At 37.1% G+C, this 18,746-nt stretch overlaps 1 protein-coding gene across 4 annotated transcripts in view; it reads left to right on the top strand.

The window, feature by feature from the left end:
* Positions 1-18,746, top strand: part of Opa1 (Opa1 mitochondrial dynamin like GTPase) — a 648,761-nt gene that overhangs the window by 447,883 nt on the left and 182,132 nt on the right. For all 4 annotated transcript variants that reach the window (XM_090383387.1, XM_090383386.1, XM_090383389.1 and 1 more), the window contains one exon: positions 9,886-9,978. In XM_090383387.1, coding sequence (XP_090239513.1) covers positions 9,886-9,978 — 93 coding nt within the window. The remainder of the gene's footprint in view (positions 1-9,885; positions 9,979-18,746) is intronic.

Below are 18,746 nucleotides of genomic sequence, written 5' to 3'. Positions count from 1 at the left end.
ACCTCTTGTTATAGGAAAACCACAAAATCCTCGTTGTTTCAAGGGCATAAAGTTGAATCTTTTGAATGTTGACTGGAAGTCTAATAAAAAAGCAATGGATGACACGAGATATCATGAGCGACTGGATAAGTCACTTTAACCAAAACTTGATTCGTCAAAACAGAAAAATTATTCTTTTCATGGATAATGCTGATCTCACTCGCACATTGAATTGTCCAACAATCAAATCGTTTTTCTGCCACCAAACACATCTGGCAGAGTGTCAGCCCTTGAATCAAGGATAATAAAAAATTTTAAACCTCACTACAGAAAAAGTGTTTTAAGACATCTCATTGCAAACATGAACGATGTAACATGTGCGAGTGACCTTGCAAAGAAAATCAGCATCCTAGATGCGATTCAGTGGATTTCCTCTTCAGTAAACGCAATTAGAAAACAAACTGTCGTGAACTGTTTTGTAAAGTCTGGCTTCTCAAACGCAAAAAATTGTAGTTGTGAACAGCAATGTGGAGCACCAAGAAGAACAAGAACTTCAACATCTATGACAATGTAAGATACTTCAGCTACAAGTGACCCTGGCTACAAAGATATAGACTCGAACCTCACTACAGAAGATGGTGCTCTATATATCAACGACATTATCATCGATATTTTTCAAGAAGTTCCTCATGAGGATGAAGAAACGGAAGGAGGTCATTCTGTCGAAGAACATATTAACTACGAACCACCGATGAAAATAGAAGAAGCACTCATACAAATCAATCGTTTAAAAATGTTTTTCGCCACTGAAGAAGATACTGAAGGACTTTCGATGGTTTCTTCACTCCAAACAAATGTTAAAAACAAAATTATCAGCCGGAAGAAGGTGCAGAAGAAATAAGTGATTACTGTTTGTATTTTTCTTAAGATAAAGTCATAATATGCATAGCACAATTGTACAAAGGGTACTAGAAATGTTTTGCTAATACAGCTTTTGTTTATTTAATTTTTTCAAAGTAATTTCCTCTACATTCAATACACCCTCTCCATCCTCCCGAAACCAATCTTTAAACCAGTTCTGCCAAGTTTCACTAGGGAGTAAAGCATACTCGTTGTCCCAAGCCCGTAGAAGGTCCTCATCACTGAAAACCGCCTCCCTTTTTAGCTTCATTTTCACATGCGGGAACAGTGCAAAGTCGCAGGGAGCAAGGTCTGGACTGTAGGGAGGGTGCTCGAGAAGTTTCAGTCCTGTCGTGGTCAAATATTCGGTGCAGGCTTTGGCGCGGTGAGCTGCAGCATTATCGTGATGGAGGTACCAGGTGTCCATTCTTGACTTTGGCCGCAGGTTCTTCATAGATCCAATGACTTTAGGCAGGCATTGTTCAGTATACCACTTAGCTGTGACTGTCTTCTCGCGTGTCCAAAACAACACGTTCCACAATTCCACTCGATTTGAAAAATACAGCTATCATTTCTTCTTTACAGATCGGGATTTTCTGACAATTACGGGTGTGTCGTCATCATCAAAGACCCAAACTTTGTTTTGAGCCTTGGTCGGCAGATCGTAATAGTACAGCCAAGTCATCGTCACCTGTCACGATGTTGTTCACATACCGAGATTGTCCCTTATCAAACTTTAACATCTCCCGGCACCAAGTCACAGGTCGTGTCATCTGCTCTTCAGTCAGTTGATGCGGCACCCAGAGAGAACAAAGTTTCTTCACGTGCAAATGATCTTGCAGAATCGAATGAATTGCTGGTGCATTTAGGCCCAAAGTATCCTCTATCTGTCGGTAGGTCACTCGCCTGTTTTCGTCAAGCATTTTCCTCACAGCAGTAACGTTTTCCTCCGTAACTGACGTACGTGGCCTTCCCGGCCTCTCAGAATCCTCCAGAGTGAAATTTCCCCTTTGGAATTCTCTATACCACCTGAATATCGTTGTACTATGCGGACAATCATCATCTAGTGCAAGAGTTATTTCTTCTAAGCACTGGTCTATAGTTAAACCACGCACGAAATTATACCACAAAACTGTCCTTATCTCATTTCGTGACTATGATGCCATCGCAAGCACTTTACACTCTCACTACTAATGAATAACTGAGCCCATCGACTTGGCGCGGCGGCTACTATGCACATATGAACATGTCTCAACATGCAGCAACAAGCAGCTTCCTGTGATTCATTGTTGCGTCATATTGCAAAACTTTCCTAGTACCCTTTGTATGTATATTATTTACAAAAATATTGTGCAAAATCTGTATATAATTTAATTTAATTTTACATTAAACGTTTGACGAATTTACTTTATCTCTTGTGTATGTAATTGTATATTATTTACAAAAATATTGTTCAAAATCTGTATATATTTTAATTTAATTTTACATTAAACGTTTAACGATTTTTCTTTCTTTCTTTTTTTTTTTTCTCCCTCAGACTTCTTGTTAGCGGACACTTCTCTCTAACGGACACATTTTCGTTCCCCATGGCTGTCTGTTAAAGGGAAGTTTCACTGTATATTAATTACTAACTGCCTAGTGCTTGATCACTGGTTGTCACTGCTCCTGCCTCCATGTGGCGGGGCCGGTAACCTGGAGGGGAAAAGCTCTCCCTTTCAGGGCAAAATGGAGTGAACTGACTCCAATACCCAGGAATTCACTGGGTCAATGGAACCAAATAGAACTGATCCAAGATAAGAGGAATCTAATTCTTTCACCACTACTTCTAAAGCAACTAGAAAAGGCAATAGAAATTACTGGTTCCACAGAGATTAAAAACCGATGCTAAAGCTTTAAATTCCCCAACATATATTATTATATATTCAAACACTGAGAAAGCAGTAGGCCAATTTTCTACCCTTTCTCATACAAAAGACTTGAGTTGTGTCGACCCACCAAAAAACGTTAAAAGACTAAAATCAGGTGATATTTTGGTAGAAACAGCCAATGTTAAACACTCCGAGCGAGTGTTACAAATGACAACCTTTGCAGGAATGCCAATAACGGTATCCCCACACAACACAACACATTAAATGCAGGTGACCCCCGCTTAACGCTGATAATTCGTTCCGGAAAAACAGAGCGCTACATGAATCTGCGCTAAGCGAACACCGCATTCCCATAAGGTAACATATGTATTTGTGAGTTGCGGTTGGTGCCATAGGATATTTCCTAATCAATAATAAACGGTAGTGAAAAGATGCACAAATGTCGATCAAAATATTTAATATTCAAATATTTGTACGTATAAAATATTCTGCATTACACACGTATATAATTATGTGGTAACTACTTACGTATCAAGCTTAAAATTCCAATTAAAATCATGAATTTAATTCATCTAAATTGATTTAATTTAATTGATGAATTTAATCATGAAAAATGTGTCGATTTTGAGTTGAACTTTGGCCCTCTTCAAAATAAACTAAAAGGGGTATTAATTTTAAATCCCCCCAGCAGTACCACCTGGCATGGTTTTTTCTTCTTTCAATATTAAACTTATTTTAGGCATTTGTTTCCATAAAAGTCCTACTTCATCTATGTTAAAAACTTGTTGAGAAGTATAATAAATAATACCCCTCTTCAATAATTTTAACAAGTTCTTTTTTGAAAGTTTCGGCTCCTTGATCTGCATTTGAGGCTTCTCCCTAGATTTTAAATCTATTCAACCAGCCCTTACCAGTTTTAAATGGCACCACTTTTTTTTTTTTTTTTTTTTTTGGTGAGTTTTCTTCAAATCATCATATTAGCTAATCTCTCTCTCTCTCTCTTTTTTTTATTATATTTAACTTAACTGAATTCTGCATTGGATATTATCTTTAATAAAATTAGTTACTCTTTCCATTTCAATCCTAATAGCCAGCCTAGCCCTAGTTGCTTGCAGTGGAAGAGCTATCTTTCCCTCTGCTAAAATTAATTCTTTATTTTTTTATAATTGTTCTTACAGTTAAACTTGCAAGTCCTAAATTATGGTACACATCCGCTTGTCATTGACCTGAATCGATTCGCTTCAAAACGTCTAATTTAATTTTAAAATTCAATCTTTTTCTTACATTTACAGTCTTCGTATTGTAACTGCATTGGTTGCATTAATTACGATACAATGTTCGAGTAAACTGTCCGTTACGCACAATGTCTAATACTGTACTGCAGTGATGACTAGACTTCGGATAAATGCATATAATGCAAATATATTACAAGCAATATACTTGATATTTTTTTTTAAATGTTGATCTCGGAACTACATAACAAGTCACTATACTGCATTAAATCAGTGTGCGAGAAAATTTCACTGAGCATGGGGAAAATTTCTCAAGTCAGCGTGGGAAACATTTTAATGCTGTTTTGCTATTCATTTTCAAGCTATTGACTCCATCAAATGAAGTGATTTTGTTAAATATGCCAAAAATGCAATCTGTAAAAGAATGTTATAGTGATCTGTGTTAGCATTATAGTCAGAAATGGGTTATAATATAAGAACAGCATTATAGCGAATCAGCGTAAAGCGAACCGCGTTATAACGGGGGCCTGTTGTACCTCAAAAGGTGTCATTACAGAGTGGGACCTTCTAAATGTGCCCGAAAAGGAAATCCAAATTGAACTTCAGGAAAAAGGAGTTATCAGTGTTAAAAGAATTACAGTTAAAAAAGAAGGGATAATCACCCCCCCCCCCCCAGGTATCTGATACTCACTTTTAACACACCGAAGCCACCCAGATCAATAAAAGTATGATATCAACACTTCAATGTAAGACTGTATATTCCGAATCCTCTCCAATATTTCAATTGTCAGAAGTTTGGTCACTCGCAGACAGTATGTAGAGGAAAATTAACGTGTTCAAACTGTGGTTCTCAAGAAACATGCCACTTCTACTCAAACAGATGGAAGCCATAAATGCGTGAATTGTAAATGGGAACATACTGCATACTCAAGAGAGTGTGAAATTTGGAACAAAGAAAAAAAGAATACAAAAATACAAAGCAGAAAATGGAGTTTCATATCAAGAAGCTAAAAAGGCAATTGCAATAAACATAGCAGACAAACCTTCTTATGCACAGATTACCACAATCAAAAAAGACTCCGGAAATGAAACTCCCTAATTCAAAATGTTGTGGCACACAAACAGATGTTACAATTCCCCCAGCAGAATCCATCTTAGAATGGGTTCATGAGTTTTACACACCATCTCCATCACAAAAACAACAAGAAAAAATTATCAATATGCCTTTTTATTTCCCACCAGGTAATGCAGAAAGTGTAAGAAGAAAAACAAACAAAGAAAGGATAGGTAGTACAGGAAAAAAGATTGCAGAACAAATAAGACACAGAGGTAAGAAACCACGGAGAGGAACCGGTTCTCGAAATTTTCGTTGAAGAATAAATGGATACTGATAGACATATTTTTCAAAGAAAGACAAAACCAAGCCAGACAAAGCGAAAACAATCCAAGGGACCATCCAACCCCAAATGACAGACACGATTATCCAGTGGAAATGTTGAGGTTTTTGCCCAAACATTAATGATATTATAGACCTCATTACCCAGTACCATCCACTAAGTATGTGCTTGCAAGAAACCTATTTAAGACCACAGGACAATAGTACAATCAAAAATTATACTACATATAGAAAAGATCGCATGTCAGATGGAACAACGTGAGAAGTTGCAATATTAGTTAACAGACTTGCCTTCCCAAGCAATAGGCTTCAACATTACCATAACATCAATATATCTACCCAGTCAAGAATTTCCATCGAAAGATTTCGAAGAGCTGATTGCTCAACTACCATCTCTGTTTTGCATTTTAGGTGACCTAATGGACATACCCACTGTGGGGCAATCCCAGAATATACCAGAAGGGTAAGCAAATTGAAAAATTAATAGTGGAGAACAACCTGATGATTTTGAATGATGGTACACACACATATTTTCACCTTCCATCCAAAAGCAGCTCTGCAATAGACTTATCAATCTGTTCCCCAACACTGTTCCCGATGATACAGTGGAGTGTGTGCAAGAATCCATTAAGCAGCGACCACTATTCCATTATTTTGATAATCATGTGAAGAAAACCCCATGCCAAGCCAGTAGGCACCCCAGATGGAAAATATATGATGCAGATTGGAAAACATTCAGGATACTAGCCAAGTTAGACCGCAACATCATTAAACAAGGAACAGTACAAGGATCAGTGGCTTATGACACAGATAACATTCTTCAAGTAGGAGAAAAGGCAATACCAAAAACATCTTCTAATATTAGAATATATCCAAAACCATGGTGGAACAAAGAATGCCAGGAAGCTAAAAAAAAAAAAAAAAGAGCAAAATAGAGCTTGATATCTCTTTCGCAAAAATCCAACAACACAAAATCTGATACAATTCAAGAGAGTCAGAGCTAAGGTCAGGAAAGTTCAAAAAACCAGCAAAAAAGTAACTTGGATGAAATTCGCATCTACTATATAACCAGTACCACACCGGCTAAACTTATCTAGAAAAAGATCAGAAAGATAACAGACAATTCTCAAATAAACCCCTCTCCATTGCTAAATTGGAAAGGACAGTTGGTTACAAATACCTTAGATATAGTCAATGTGCTTGGTGAAAATTTTGCCAATACATCTGTCAATTGTTCATACTCAACTGCTTTCAAAAATTACAAGACTGAGGCAGAAAAAATAAAACTAAACTTTTCCAGTAAACACTGCGAACAATACAACTTGCTGCTCACAGAAGCAGAACTAAGACAAACTCTGCTACAGATGAAACACAGTGCAGTTGGCCAATGTGAAGTACATTATGCAATGATACAACAATTAGACAAACAATCCCAATTAGCCCTGTTAGATCTATTCAACAAATATACCTCGAAAATACTTTTCCAGACAAGCACCACGTAATAATACTAGCATTTCCAAAACAGGGAAAAGGCCTATCTGATCCCAAGAACTATCGTCCTATAGCTTTGACTAGCTGTTTAGGCAAAATCTTAGAGAAAATGGTCAACAATAGACTAACATGGTATCTATAAAATAACGATCTTCTCAACCCAGCACAATATGGCTTTCGAAAAACTCGTTCTACCTTAGATTTACTTGTACAACTGAAAAATCAGGTTAGAACGCTTTTCTCAGAAAACAGCATCAAGTCATGGTTAATTTTGATACCGAGAAAGCATATGATACCACCTGGAGCTATGGTATACTTAAAAGATTACATCAGCTTGGCCTTAGAGAACATCTACCCCTCGACATAGGTAATTTCCTTAAGAATTGGACTTTCCAAGTTCAAATAAACAACACACTTTCTAAAACATACCATCAGGAAGGAGTCCCTCAAGAATCTGTGCTAAGTGCCACACTTTTTGCAGTCCACTTCAGTACAATAATAGAACAAATACCAAACAACATCTTCACAACTGTCTATGCTGATGATTTCAGCATTTTTTAACAAGCGCAGCATATCAGGACAATAGAACAACAATTACAAGTAGCTATAAACAAAGTCATAAAATGGACAGAAAGAAATAGATATAGAATTTCAGAACAAAAGACCACATGTATTGCAGAAAAAGGAATCTCCACCCGGATCCAGAACTCAGGTTGAAAGAACAGGTAATCCCAGTTAGAAAATAGTGTCCGTTTCTTAGGACTTTTTTTTTTTTTTTTTTTGACAAAAAATTGACGTTCTTAGAGCATATCAGTCACATAAGAGTCCACTGTCTGAAGAAAATTAATTTAAAAGTCCTATCTGCCATATCCTGAGGAGCAGATAGAACACTACTATTCTGTTTATTTTGCTTATTCATTCGGTCTAAGTTAGACTATGGTACCCCAGTCTATGACTTGGCAAGATCTAGTGTTGCAAGGCGGCTCAACCCAATACGTCACTGTGCACTTCGAATAGCTCTTGGAGCTTTCTGTGCCTCACCTGTGCAGAGCCTGTATGCTGAGGCCCAAGAACCTCCTTCACGAATTAGAAGACACAACTAATTATTTTCTTATGGAGCTAAAATAAAATCCCTACCAGGTCAACCCCCCCCCCCAAGAAAACTCTTTTACATCAGAACGGAACAACATTATCAACAACAACAACAACAAAGAATCAATAAGAAACATGCAAGCATAAGATTAAAAAACCTTCTCCTCAGTAGAGATCTTCATCTAGATTTGATTACTCCACTAACGAAGCAGTATACACCACCATGGATAATCAAATAGCCTACATACGACTTCTTTCCACTTTGGGACAAACAAGCACTTCAATGTATCAACATCTGCATGCTGCTTACAAGTCACAATTTTTAGATCATTGCATCCTATATACAGATGGCTCAAAAACTGAATCTCAAGTGGGAGCAGCAGTTTATTCTTCAGATATCACATTGGCCCAATGACTCAAAATATTGCAGCATTTATACTGCAGAACTGCAAGCCGTTATGTTAGCCTTAAATCAAATTGAACTTTCAAGGCTCTCAAAACAGCATCATTTTCACAGACTCCCTTAGTTCCATGATAGCTATAGAAAATGTCAGTTCTAATAAACATCCACTCCTGCAACAAATCCCATGCTGAATATCAAAGCTCATTGAACAAGGTCATAACATTAGACTTTGCTGGATCCCAAGTCATGTCGGAACATATGGCAATGAACAAGCAGACAAAGCTGCTGAAGAAGCCAATGGCAACATATCTGCATCCGAATACATTCCTTTCTCAGACTACAAACTAGTTATCCATCATAGCGGGACACATCACTGGCAGTAACAATGGCAAGTTCTAACCAATAACAAATTGCACCAAATTAAAAGTTTACTCCAACCATGGCGATCCAGCATACAACAAAAACAGACATGACGAAGTGATACTTGCAAGGTTAAGAATAGGACACTTTCATTTTAGCCACTGTCATCCCTTGCGACTCGAGGATCCTCCCCAATGTCCTATCTGCCACACACACACACACAACAAACAGTAGAACACATACTAATTACTTGTTCAAGCTTTTGAAGCCGAATGCCGAAACTGCTTTAAGGAGTTAATAACCAAGCATCACTCCCTCACTCTCAAAATCATATTGGAAGACAGGCATAATATAGCAGATGTTTTTCAGTTCCTCAAGGGAATAAAGTTCTGTAATCAAATATTTACTCAAATATCTGTGCAGTAAGTTATAGACACTCTGTGACCCTTGGAAATCATTCCCAATAAAATATAAACATGAACAGAATTGCCGTATAAAACCCTCCAGGTGCATTTTAGCCACAGCAGCTCTTGCTCCAAGAATACTCAAATCAAATCAAAAACTAGCACCTCATGCACCTCTTTGGCCCTGGCTGTACTACTACTTCAATATATTGTGGAAACTACTAATTTCTGCTGGTGATATTGTGTTCCACTGATCCTTAAAAGTATTTGTTAGCTCCACTAACAAAAGCGCTGCCTTACGTGCCCTAATTCTCCATTCTGGTCCAAAGATGCTTGGGTATGTTGGGATCAAGGCTCTTTACTAGCCACTATAGTGTTTCCATATTATTCCCTACAAATCATGGATTCACAGTCATTGATTTGTGACATGGGGAGTTAAAATTTTGGAAGGTGTTTAATAAATTGGAATAATATAGAACACACAGTTGTCCAAAATGTTGGATATGGCATTCAGGGTTACACGGCGATCAGTGAACCTATTCCATACTATGAAAAGTATTCTGTTCCATGATACTTACTGCATCATATTCAAACTTGCATTTATTCGGTATAATTTATGTACAAACATTTCCCCACAACATTTAACCGTTATCCCCCCCCTTTTGAATTCCAACTATCAAATGACTTTTGGTAGTATGTTGTGTATTATATATATATAAATTAAGTGTTAACTAGAATTTTTTCTCCTTTGTTCTTTTAGGGAAGAAGTTTTAACTAAAACCTTGTGGGAGAAGGTGTCTCTTCATATGTTTGAAAATATCTATCTCATGGCAGCTTATACGCACAGTTCTGGGTAAGAGATGATTATGTGCACATGACTAGAGTAGTTAAAACAAAGTGAACACAGCTGTTTGTTTAAAAAATAAATTGGAGTCAGGAGCTCTACTTTTAGTTCTAGATAAGGTGATGAGTTTTTGATGAATTGCAGGTTTTTCAGGGTTTTTTTTTTTTTTTTTTTGGAAATTAACATTTTCTTTTGTTTTTCTGCCTTCAATAAAGACAGAAAAACTTCACATAAATAGCGTTAAGTAGGGATACTTCTAATAGTTTGGGGATACTTTTTTTCCCTCCAGCTTGAACTTGCACTTTTTAAAAACATATATGTTTATTGAAGTGAGGCCAAAAATTACTGACCTAATTGACACTATCTTTTGTCTGATGAAACCAAATAAATTTTCCAAAACAGATCCCATAACAGTGCCTTTCATATTTTAATGAATATGGGATTCATTTCTTGGTAATATTCTTCAATTTAAAATGATGTTAGTAAATTTACGGCCCCAGGTGCCAAGCGATTTATTAGTGACTAAGCGATTCCCAGCGATATATAGAGTGTTCTAAAAAATATACAAGTTTCTTTAATTTTCATTGTTAAATTCCCTTTATTTTTTGTGAAACAGCTCTTTATCTTACAATCAGTAAGTGAAGACACAGAAAGGAAACTCACCTTTCTTATTTTTTCTCTTATTCTCACTTTTACTAATCTAACTTACGCAGCCACTTGGTCACTAAGAGGCACTGCTCTTGCCTCCACGTGGCGGGGCTGGTAACCTGGGAGAGGAAAGTAACACTCCTAAGGCCAAAAGAGCAAACATAAGTAGTAAAATAACTACTAGTACTATAGGGCTTCAAGAGAAAGCTCTACCAAGTAGTGAAACAGAAGACAGATATGGACCCACCAAAAATACCAACATTCATTGTCATATATACGACAGGAGATCAGACATTAGGACGTATGTCTCCGTTTGTTATTCAGAAAACATTAGAGGGTCTAGTAGGATCTCCCAAGTCAGTTCGACGGCTGAGATCTGGAGACATACTAATGGAAACAGAAAATCCCAAACACTCCGAGAAGTTACTTTCAACAACAATTTTTGGAAGAATGCCAGTAGTTGTAACACCACACAACACACTGAATTTTTCCAGAGGGGTGATCTCAGAGTGGGACCTCTTAAATGTGTCAGAGGAAAAGCTCACAGAAGAATTAAGAAGCCAAGGAGTTACAGGAGTGAAGAGAATTAATATCCGAAGGGATGGAAATATAATTCCAACAAGAACCCTTATCATAACATTTAATACTCCAAAACCTCCAGCAACAATCAAAGCACGATATCTGAACTGCCAAGTACGACAATACATACCAAATCCACTGCATTGTTACAAATGTCAGAAATTTGGACATTCACAAATGGCATGCAGAAACTCAGCAACCTGTGCAAAATATGATTCTAAAGAACACGAGACTACAGTTTGCTCTGCCAACATCTTGAAATGTACAAACTGTAAAGGGGAACACCCAGCCTACTCAAAAACATGTGAAAAATGGAAACAAGAGAAACTAATTCAGAAATACAAAACAAAACACAACACAACGTACCAAGAAGCAAGGAGAATAATACAGCCACGGCCTACAAACAAGCCAACGTATGCACAAGCAGTAATCCAATATAAATCAGTAGAAGTTCAAACCGAAATTTCCATGATGCCAAAAGAATCATCTACTGGATTGAAGGCACAGAAACAGGAGAAAACAGTGAATACCTCAATTTCTCTTCACACAGAACAGATATCCACAAATCAGCATCACAACGAAACCAGTATTAGAAATTTTCACAGAAGATATGGACATGGACCGGCCAAACTATCCTAAAAAAGATAAGACAAGGCATAAGAATGCTCCATTTCAGAAGCAACCCGGAAGCCCTAGAAAAACCAAATAATGGATCAGTTCATCCAGTGGAACTGTAGAGGACTATGTGCCAATTACGACGATGTCCAGTATTTAATAACACAACATATGCCAATATGCTTTTGTCTGCAAGAGACATACCTTAGACAACAAGACACCCTTTCAGTGAAAAATTATAGAATGTATAGGAAAGACAGATTAAGAGAAAGGTCAACACATGGAGGAGTAGCCATCTTAGTCCATAACCACATCCCAACCGAACACATTCCTTTAAACAGCAATATAGAAGCGATAGCGGTAAGAATAACACTGAAATTTAGGGTAACCCTCTGTTCAGTGTACCTTCCACCAAGACCAGATATACCATTTGAGGAAATAGACCAACTAATCTCCCGACTCCCATCACCTTTCTGTATAATGGGAGACCTGAATGGGCATAGTCAACTGTGGGGAAACACTGAAATCAACAGACGAGGACAGATAATAGAAAGAATAATAGCCCATCATAACCTTTCTCTACTCAATAATGGCAAACATACGTATTTTCACTTTCCTAGTCGTACAACCTCAGCAGTAGATCTAACTATATGCATGCCTTCCCTTCTACAGGAATTAAAGTGGCAAGTAATAGAAAACCCATACAGCAGTGACCACTACCCAGTAATCACAGTACTGACCAGAAACCCTTCTTGCCATCCAAACAGACCACCCCACTGGAAAATAGAAAAAGGTAACTGGGAAAAATTTAGAGAACTGGCAATATTTAATCCACAAATCATCCAAGAAACATCGGTCGATGACGCTCTGAAGCACGTCACAGATACCTTAATACAAGCAGCCGAACAAACAGTACCCACAACCTCAACTCGTTTTCCATTGCACCCAAAATCCTGGTGGGACGAGGATTGCATGAAAACAAGAAGACAACAAAACAAAGTTTGGAATAAGTTCCTGAGATATCCTACAACGGATAATCTGATAAAATTTAAGCAAGCACGAGCGCTAGCTAGGTATACATGGAAACAAGCCAGAAAAACTTCCTGGATCCAGTTTACTTCCTCTATAAATAGAACAACAAACACAAAAATAATATGGAATAAAATAGGAAAAATGAATGGGAAGTATCACTAGTATTACATTGGAATGGAGAAAGCATTACCGAACCATTAGAGATAGCTAATATATTAGGTGAAACGTTTGCTAAAGTATCGTCAAAACAATCCTACACTACTGAATTTTTGACCTATAAGGAGAAAACGGGAAAAAACAGAATTAATTTTGATACTAAAAGGATTGAACCCTACAACCAACCAATTACAATACATGAATTACGTCAAGCAGTATCACAAACAAAACCAAGTGCAGTTGGACCAGACAACATACACTATGATATGCTTGAACACCTAAAGCAGGAAGAGATAGAAAACCTCCTTCAACTGTACAACCGCATATTTCTAGAAAACCAATATCCTGAAGCGTGGCATCATGCAATAGTATTAACTTTCCAAAAACCCAATAAAGATCAGAAGGACCCAAACAACTATCATCCGATAGCCCTCACAAGCTGCTTAAGCAAAGTACTAGAGAAGATCATCAACAAAAGATTAGTCTGGTTTTTTGAAACAACTAACTGGTTCACCAATATGCAGTGTGGGTTTAGACACAATCGATCCACATTAGATCACCTTGTATGAATAGAAGCAGATATAAGAGATGCATTTATAACCTCAAAGCATATGGTTACTGTATTTTTTGATATAGAAAAGGTCTTATGACACAGCATGGAGACACGGTATATTACAAGATATCCACGATGCAGGACTCGGAGGACATTTACCACTATTCATTCAAAATTTCATGAAAAATAGAACATTTCAAGTTAGAGTACCAAACACCATGTCAAAATCATATAAACAAGAAGGAGTTCCCCAAGGGTCTGTCCTGAGTGCCATACTATTCTCCATAAAAATAAATAGCATAGCATAGCATCACAAAACAACTACAACCCACATTGTCATATACACTATATGTAGATGACTTCAGTATTTCAAATCAAGCACAGAACATGGGAACAATAGAAAGACAACTACAATGTGCAACGTCAGTCATTGGGCCCAGAAAAACGGGTTTAGAATATCAAAAGAAAAAACAGTCTGCGTACATTTCTGTAGAAAACGAAATGTACACCCTGAACCTGAACTAATATTGCAAGGTAACACAATACCAGTTAAACAAAGTGTAAAATTTCTTGGACTTATTCTTTCTAGACAAGTTGACCTTTGAAGAACATGTAAAAGAACTACGAATAAAATGTATGAAACAACTTAATATTCTTAAAGTCTTAACAACAACATCTTGGGGGGTAGACCGTTATACCCTGCTGCTCAACTTGTATAAAGCACTAGTAAGGTCAAAAATAGATCATGGAACACCGGCTTATGCATCAGCAAGAAAGAGAGCCCTCAAGTGGCTAGTCCGATTCACCATAGTGCAATGCGAATAGCAACAGGAGCTTTCCGCACATCCCCTATATACAGTCTCTATACAGAGGCTAATGAATCACCACTGTTCCTGAGGAGAGAACAGTTGTCACTGCTGTATGCTTACAGGATAAGACCCATAAAAGACCATCCGACTTGGACAACTTTATTCTCGCCAAAATGGGAAAACATATATAGGAACCGCAAAATAGCAAACCAGGCATCAGGCTGCAGGAGCTACTGATAACACATGATCTCAAAATAGATAACGTTGCAAACCAAGAAGGACATATAGATCCACCATGGATAAACCATACCACAGCTTATGAACTCCTCACACAAAACTGGAATAATAATACTTTATCAGACAGCAACTTTCAACAACTGCATGCAGCACATAGAATGCAATATCCCAATCACATACCAATATATACAGACGGATCAAAATCAGAGAACCATGTAGGAGCAGCAGCAGTATTCCCAGATGTTACACTGTCACGCCAACTCCCAAAAGAATGCAGTGTCTATACTGCAGAATTAGTAGCAGTTCAGATAGCCCTGGAGCAGTTCAGAACCACCTACCACTTGAGAACAGTAATATACTGTGATTCATTAAGTGTAATCCAAGCCATACAAAACACAAGCAATATAACCCATCCAGTATGCTGGCAAATTAAACAGATACTAACAGGCTTCACAAATAAAAAACAAGAGATACTTTTCTGCTGGATACCAGGACACAAAGGGATAAAAGGAAAGGAAGAAGCGGATAGAATTGCAAAATCAACCACTAACCTTCAAGAACAATATTTCACAGTTCCACATAAGGACTACAAGCCAATCATTAAAAATCGCTGTCTAACCCAATGGCAAAAACTCTGGCAAAAAAAAACATGGAATAAATTATATGAAATAAAACCAAAAGTTGAGCACAAGGAAATCAAGGAGAGAAGAAGTTGTTCTGACCAGACTGCGAATAGGCCATACACATTTCACAAATGGTTATCTATTACATGCAGAAGAACCCCCAAGATGCCAAGTATGCAATACTATCCAAACAGTTAAATATATACTTATAGAATGCCCAACATATGAAAATGATTGATATCGAATTTTTTCATCATTATATAAAGGAAACCAAAACATCACCCTTAAAGATCTTATAGGTGACAAAGAACACGTGTCAGATATTTTTATATTCATACAAACAATCAACATATACCATCTGCTGTAAATAATAGTACAATACCACAGAAACAGTTAACCTTTTACATTCGAACAAAATTTATATAAAGAGAACATTGTATAACAAATGAACTGGCACACTATGATATCCGTTGTTGATGCGCCAATAAACACCAAAACAACAACAACAACAACAAGTAAATTTAGATTGACTCAGATATGGATAAATGTATCTTCCCAGGTTTTGTCACTTACTGTGGGGGGAAAGGGCAGAGGGAGCCCGAGACTGTAAAGAAGACAAGTGTAGCATTATTTTCTATAACTATTTTGCTACCTGTGTTGAAATAGTGCCCTGCACCTTTGCTAAACTGCTGCATTGCACCAATGGTATTTAGTAATTGGGACTATATTATGCACATAACAAAAGTTATATAGTGATGCTTTACTGTAGACAGTTTTCATCTGTACACATTTTGACTTGTTTTGATTCAATATATTTATTCACCACTGAACATGAGGTCATTAATTGAGAGTACTTGTCTGATGACAGAACCAGATAATTTTAAAACTGTTCATAATGGTGCCTTACAGTTTTTAAAAAATAATGAATTTACCTTGATGATCGTTATTCAATTTAAAACAGTAGTAAATTTAGGTAAACTCTTGGATATACATAGTTATTTGTAAATATCATAAGACCAAGTTCTGTCACAGAAGGAACAGTATTTAAATGGGACTGAAATAGGTAAATAAAGCAATCAGTCAGTTTATCAACAAGAACACAGTGGCTCGCTGTGACAGCCAGTTCAAAGTGGGTTACATTAAAAAAAAATTAAATTGGAAAAGATACAATATTAGCATAGCAAACTAAGCAAAAAAAACCAAGTTTCAATAAAAGCACTAAAAATACTGAAAATGCAGTGTAAAATCGATCTGGTCCAGAGAGATTAGTTATTGTGACTTGAAGAGGACACTAAAGGCTTTGTGTTAAAAAACTACACCCAACTGTTAGTGAGAAACTGGGTGCAGTTTTGCATTTTAGAAGTATATAAATAGAAAGTGTTCACTTCTCAAGTGGAGGACTTGGCAGAATTTAGTGCACGTTATACAGAGAAAAGGGGTCTACAGCAGGTATTAAACTCAGTAGAAATGGTAGAACGGTGCTTTGTTGATAAACAGCAACATAGTGCACTTGAAATGATGAACAAAGTTTGTTATTTGGTTTTTAGGAGCATTAGCAACTAAGGCCATATTGCTCTGGGTTATGCGGTGGTCATTCCCTGACCTTTCCGCATCCTCCGTATTTGGTGATGACGGGCTCGAACCCCAGTCTAATCAAGGAAGCATGTGCTACGCACTGCTGCCCTTCCCACCTGGCTGCGGAGGCGCCTGATGATGATGAACGAAGCATACATTCTTAGATATAATAAAAGCGATAACTGCATATTATATTAAATGTTTAGGAAAAAGAGCCAAGAGAATAATTACTAAAATTAAGAACTAATAGAACTGTAACAATAACGTCACTCTGACAATCAGAAAAACAAAAATAACACAAATATAAAACACTATATACTGGTGAGAGAACAATGGAAGCTAACCACATCTGCACTAAAATGCCCTCATAAATAGGTTAAATATGTCAAAGAGCTAAATTTGCATTCCTTTCTTTAATGCTCTATTTAAATATATCTTTTTATTTAAACTTTTTTTCTTTTTTTGTAAACTGATGAGATAGGATTCTAATATAGAATACAGAATGGCCAACATACAAGATAATTCAAAGGGTAGTGTCAATGGTAGAGAAAAGATTTCTTTTGTGGGCCCCTCTAATGCTAAAAATTGCAATTGGGAAATGTTCAAAGAAATAATATGGGGTAACTAAGCTTCTTATGTGTCCCCCTCTATTTATTCTCATCCCATGCATTTTTCTTCTCTACTACTAAGAAGAGTAATAAATTGAGGGGACAATAAGTAAAAATTAGTCCGGAGTTACTTGGAGGGGGCAGCTAATGCAGATTGTGAGAAGACTTTGATTAAGGGTGCAAAGAAAGTAGCAAGGAATTCTTTGTGTATTTTAACACTAGAAGAACATCATCATCATCATCATCATCATCAGCCATTTTCAATCCACTGCAGGATGAAGGCCTCTCCAGCAACTTTCCAGTTCCTTCTGTTTTGAGCACTGGCCATCCATTTACTACTCAAAAACTCATGAATTTCATCTATCCATCTCCGCCTTTGTCTTCCAGGTTTTCTTCTAGCTCCTCTTGGGTACCATTCTGTTATTTTCTTAGTCCATCTGTCATCATGTCTTCGAGCTATGTGTCCTGCCCAAGACCATTTTAGTTCTTTAGTTTTGATAAGAATGTCCTTTACTTGAGTTTGCTGTCTAATCCATGTGTTTCTCTTCTTATCTAACAGTCTGATTCCCAATATAATTCGTTCCATTCTTCGCTGTGTAGTTCTTAGCTTCTCCTCCATTCTTTTGGTGAGTGCCCAAGTTTCACTTCCATAAGTCATGGTGGGGAGTATACATTGATTCATTATTTTACGTTTCAGACAGACTGGGATATTGCTCTTCAGTATGTGACTATATTTCCTGAATGCTATCCATCCAAAATTTATTCTTCTCTTGACTTCCAGCCATTTATCATTATTACAGCTAATAACTTGTCCCAGATAAGTATATGACTCCACCTTTTCAATTACTGCTCCTTCAATCATTATTTCCCTTTCCGTGGCATACTTGTTCATCATTACTTTTGTTTTAGCCATATTCATCTTTAGTCCAAAATCCTTACTAACTGTGCATAACTGATTAAGATTTTCCTCTAATTCTTTGGGATCGTGGCTTATGACCACAATGTCATCTGCAAATCGTAAATGGTTTAGGTACTCTCCGTTCACATTGACTCCTTTCTGCGACCAGTCTAATCTTCTGAAAGCTTCCTCAAGGGCAGCAGTAAACAGCTTCGGAGATATTGTGTCTCCTTGTCGAACTCCTTTCTCGATTTTAAATTTGCTACTGTCTTTGTCTAGTCTAATAAAGGATGTAGCACTCTCATATATTTTCTTCAAAATCATAATATATGGAGTATCTATGCCTTGTCTTTCCAGTGCCCAGAACATTGCCTTATGCTGTATGGAGTCAAACGCCTTTTCATAATCCACCAACGCCAGGCATAATGGTGTTTTATATTCATT

This window comes from Mastigoproctus giganteus, chromosome 10, assembly GCF_048544385.1.
Source record: "Mastigoproctus giganteus isolate SK-2022 chromosome 10, ASM4854438v1, whole genome shotgun sequence".
Lineage (NCBI taxonomy): Eukaryota > Metazoa > Arthropoda > Arachnida > Uropygi > Thelyphonidae > Mastigoproctus > Mastigoproctus giganteus.
Note: the sequence above shows the minus strand (reverse complement) of the source record. Positions and strands in the feature narration are given on the sequence as shown.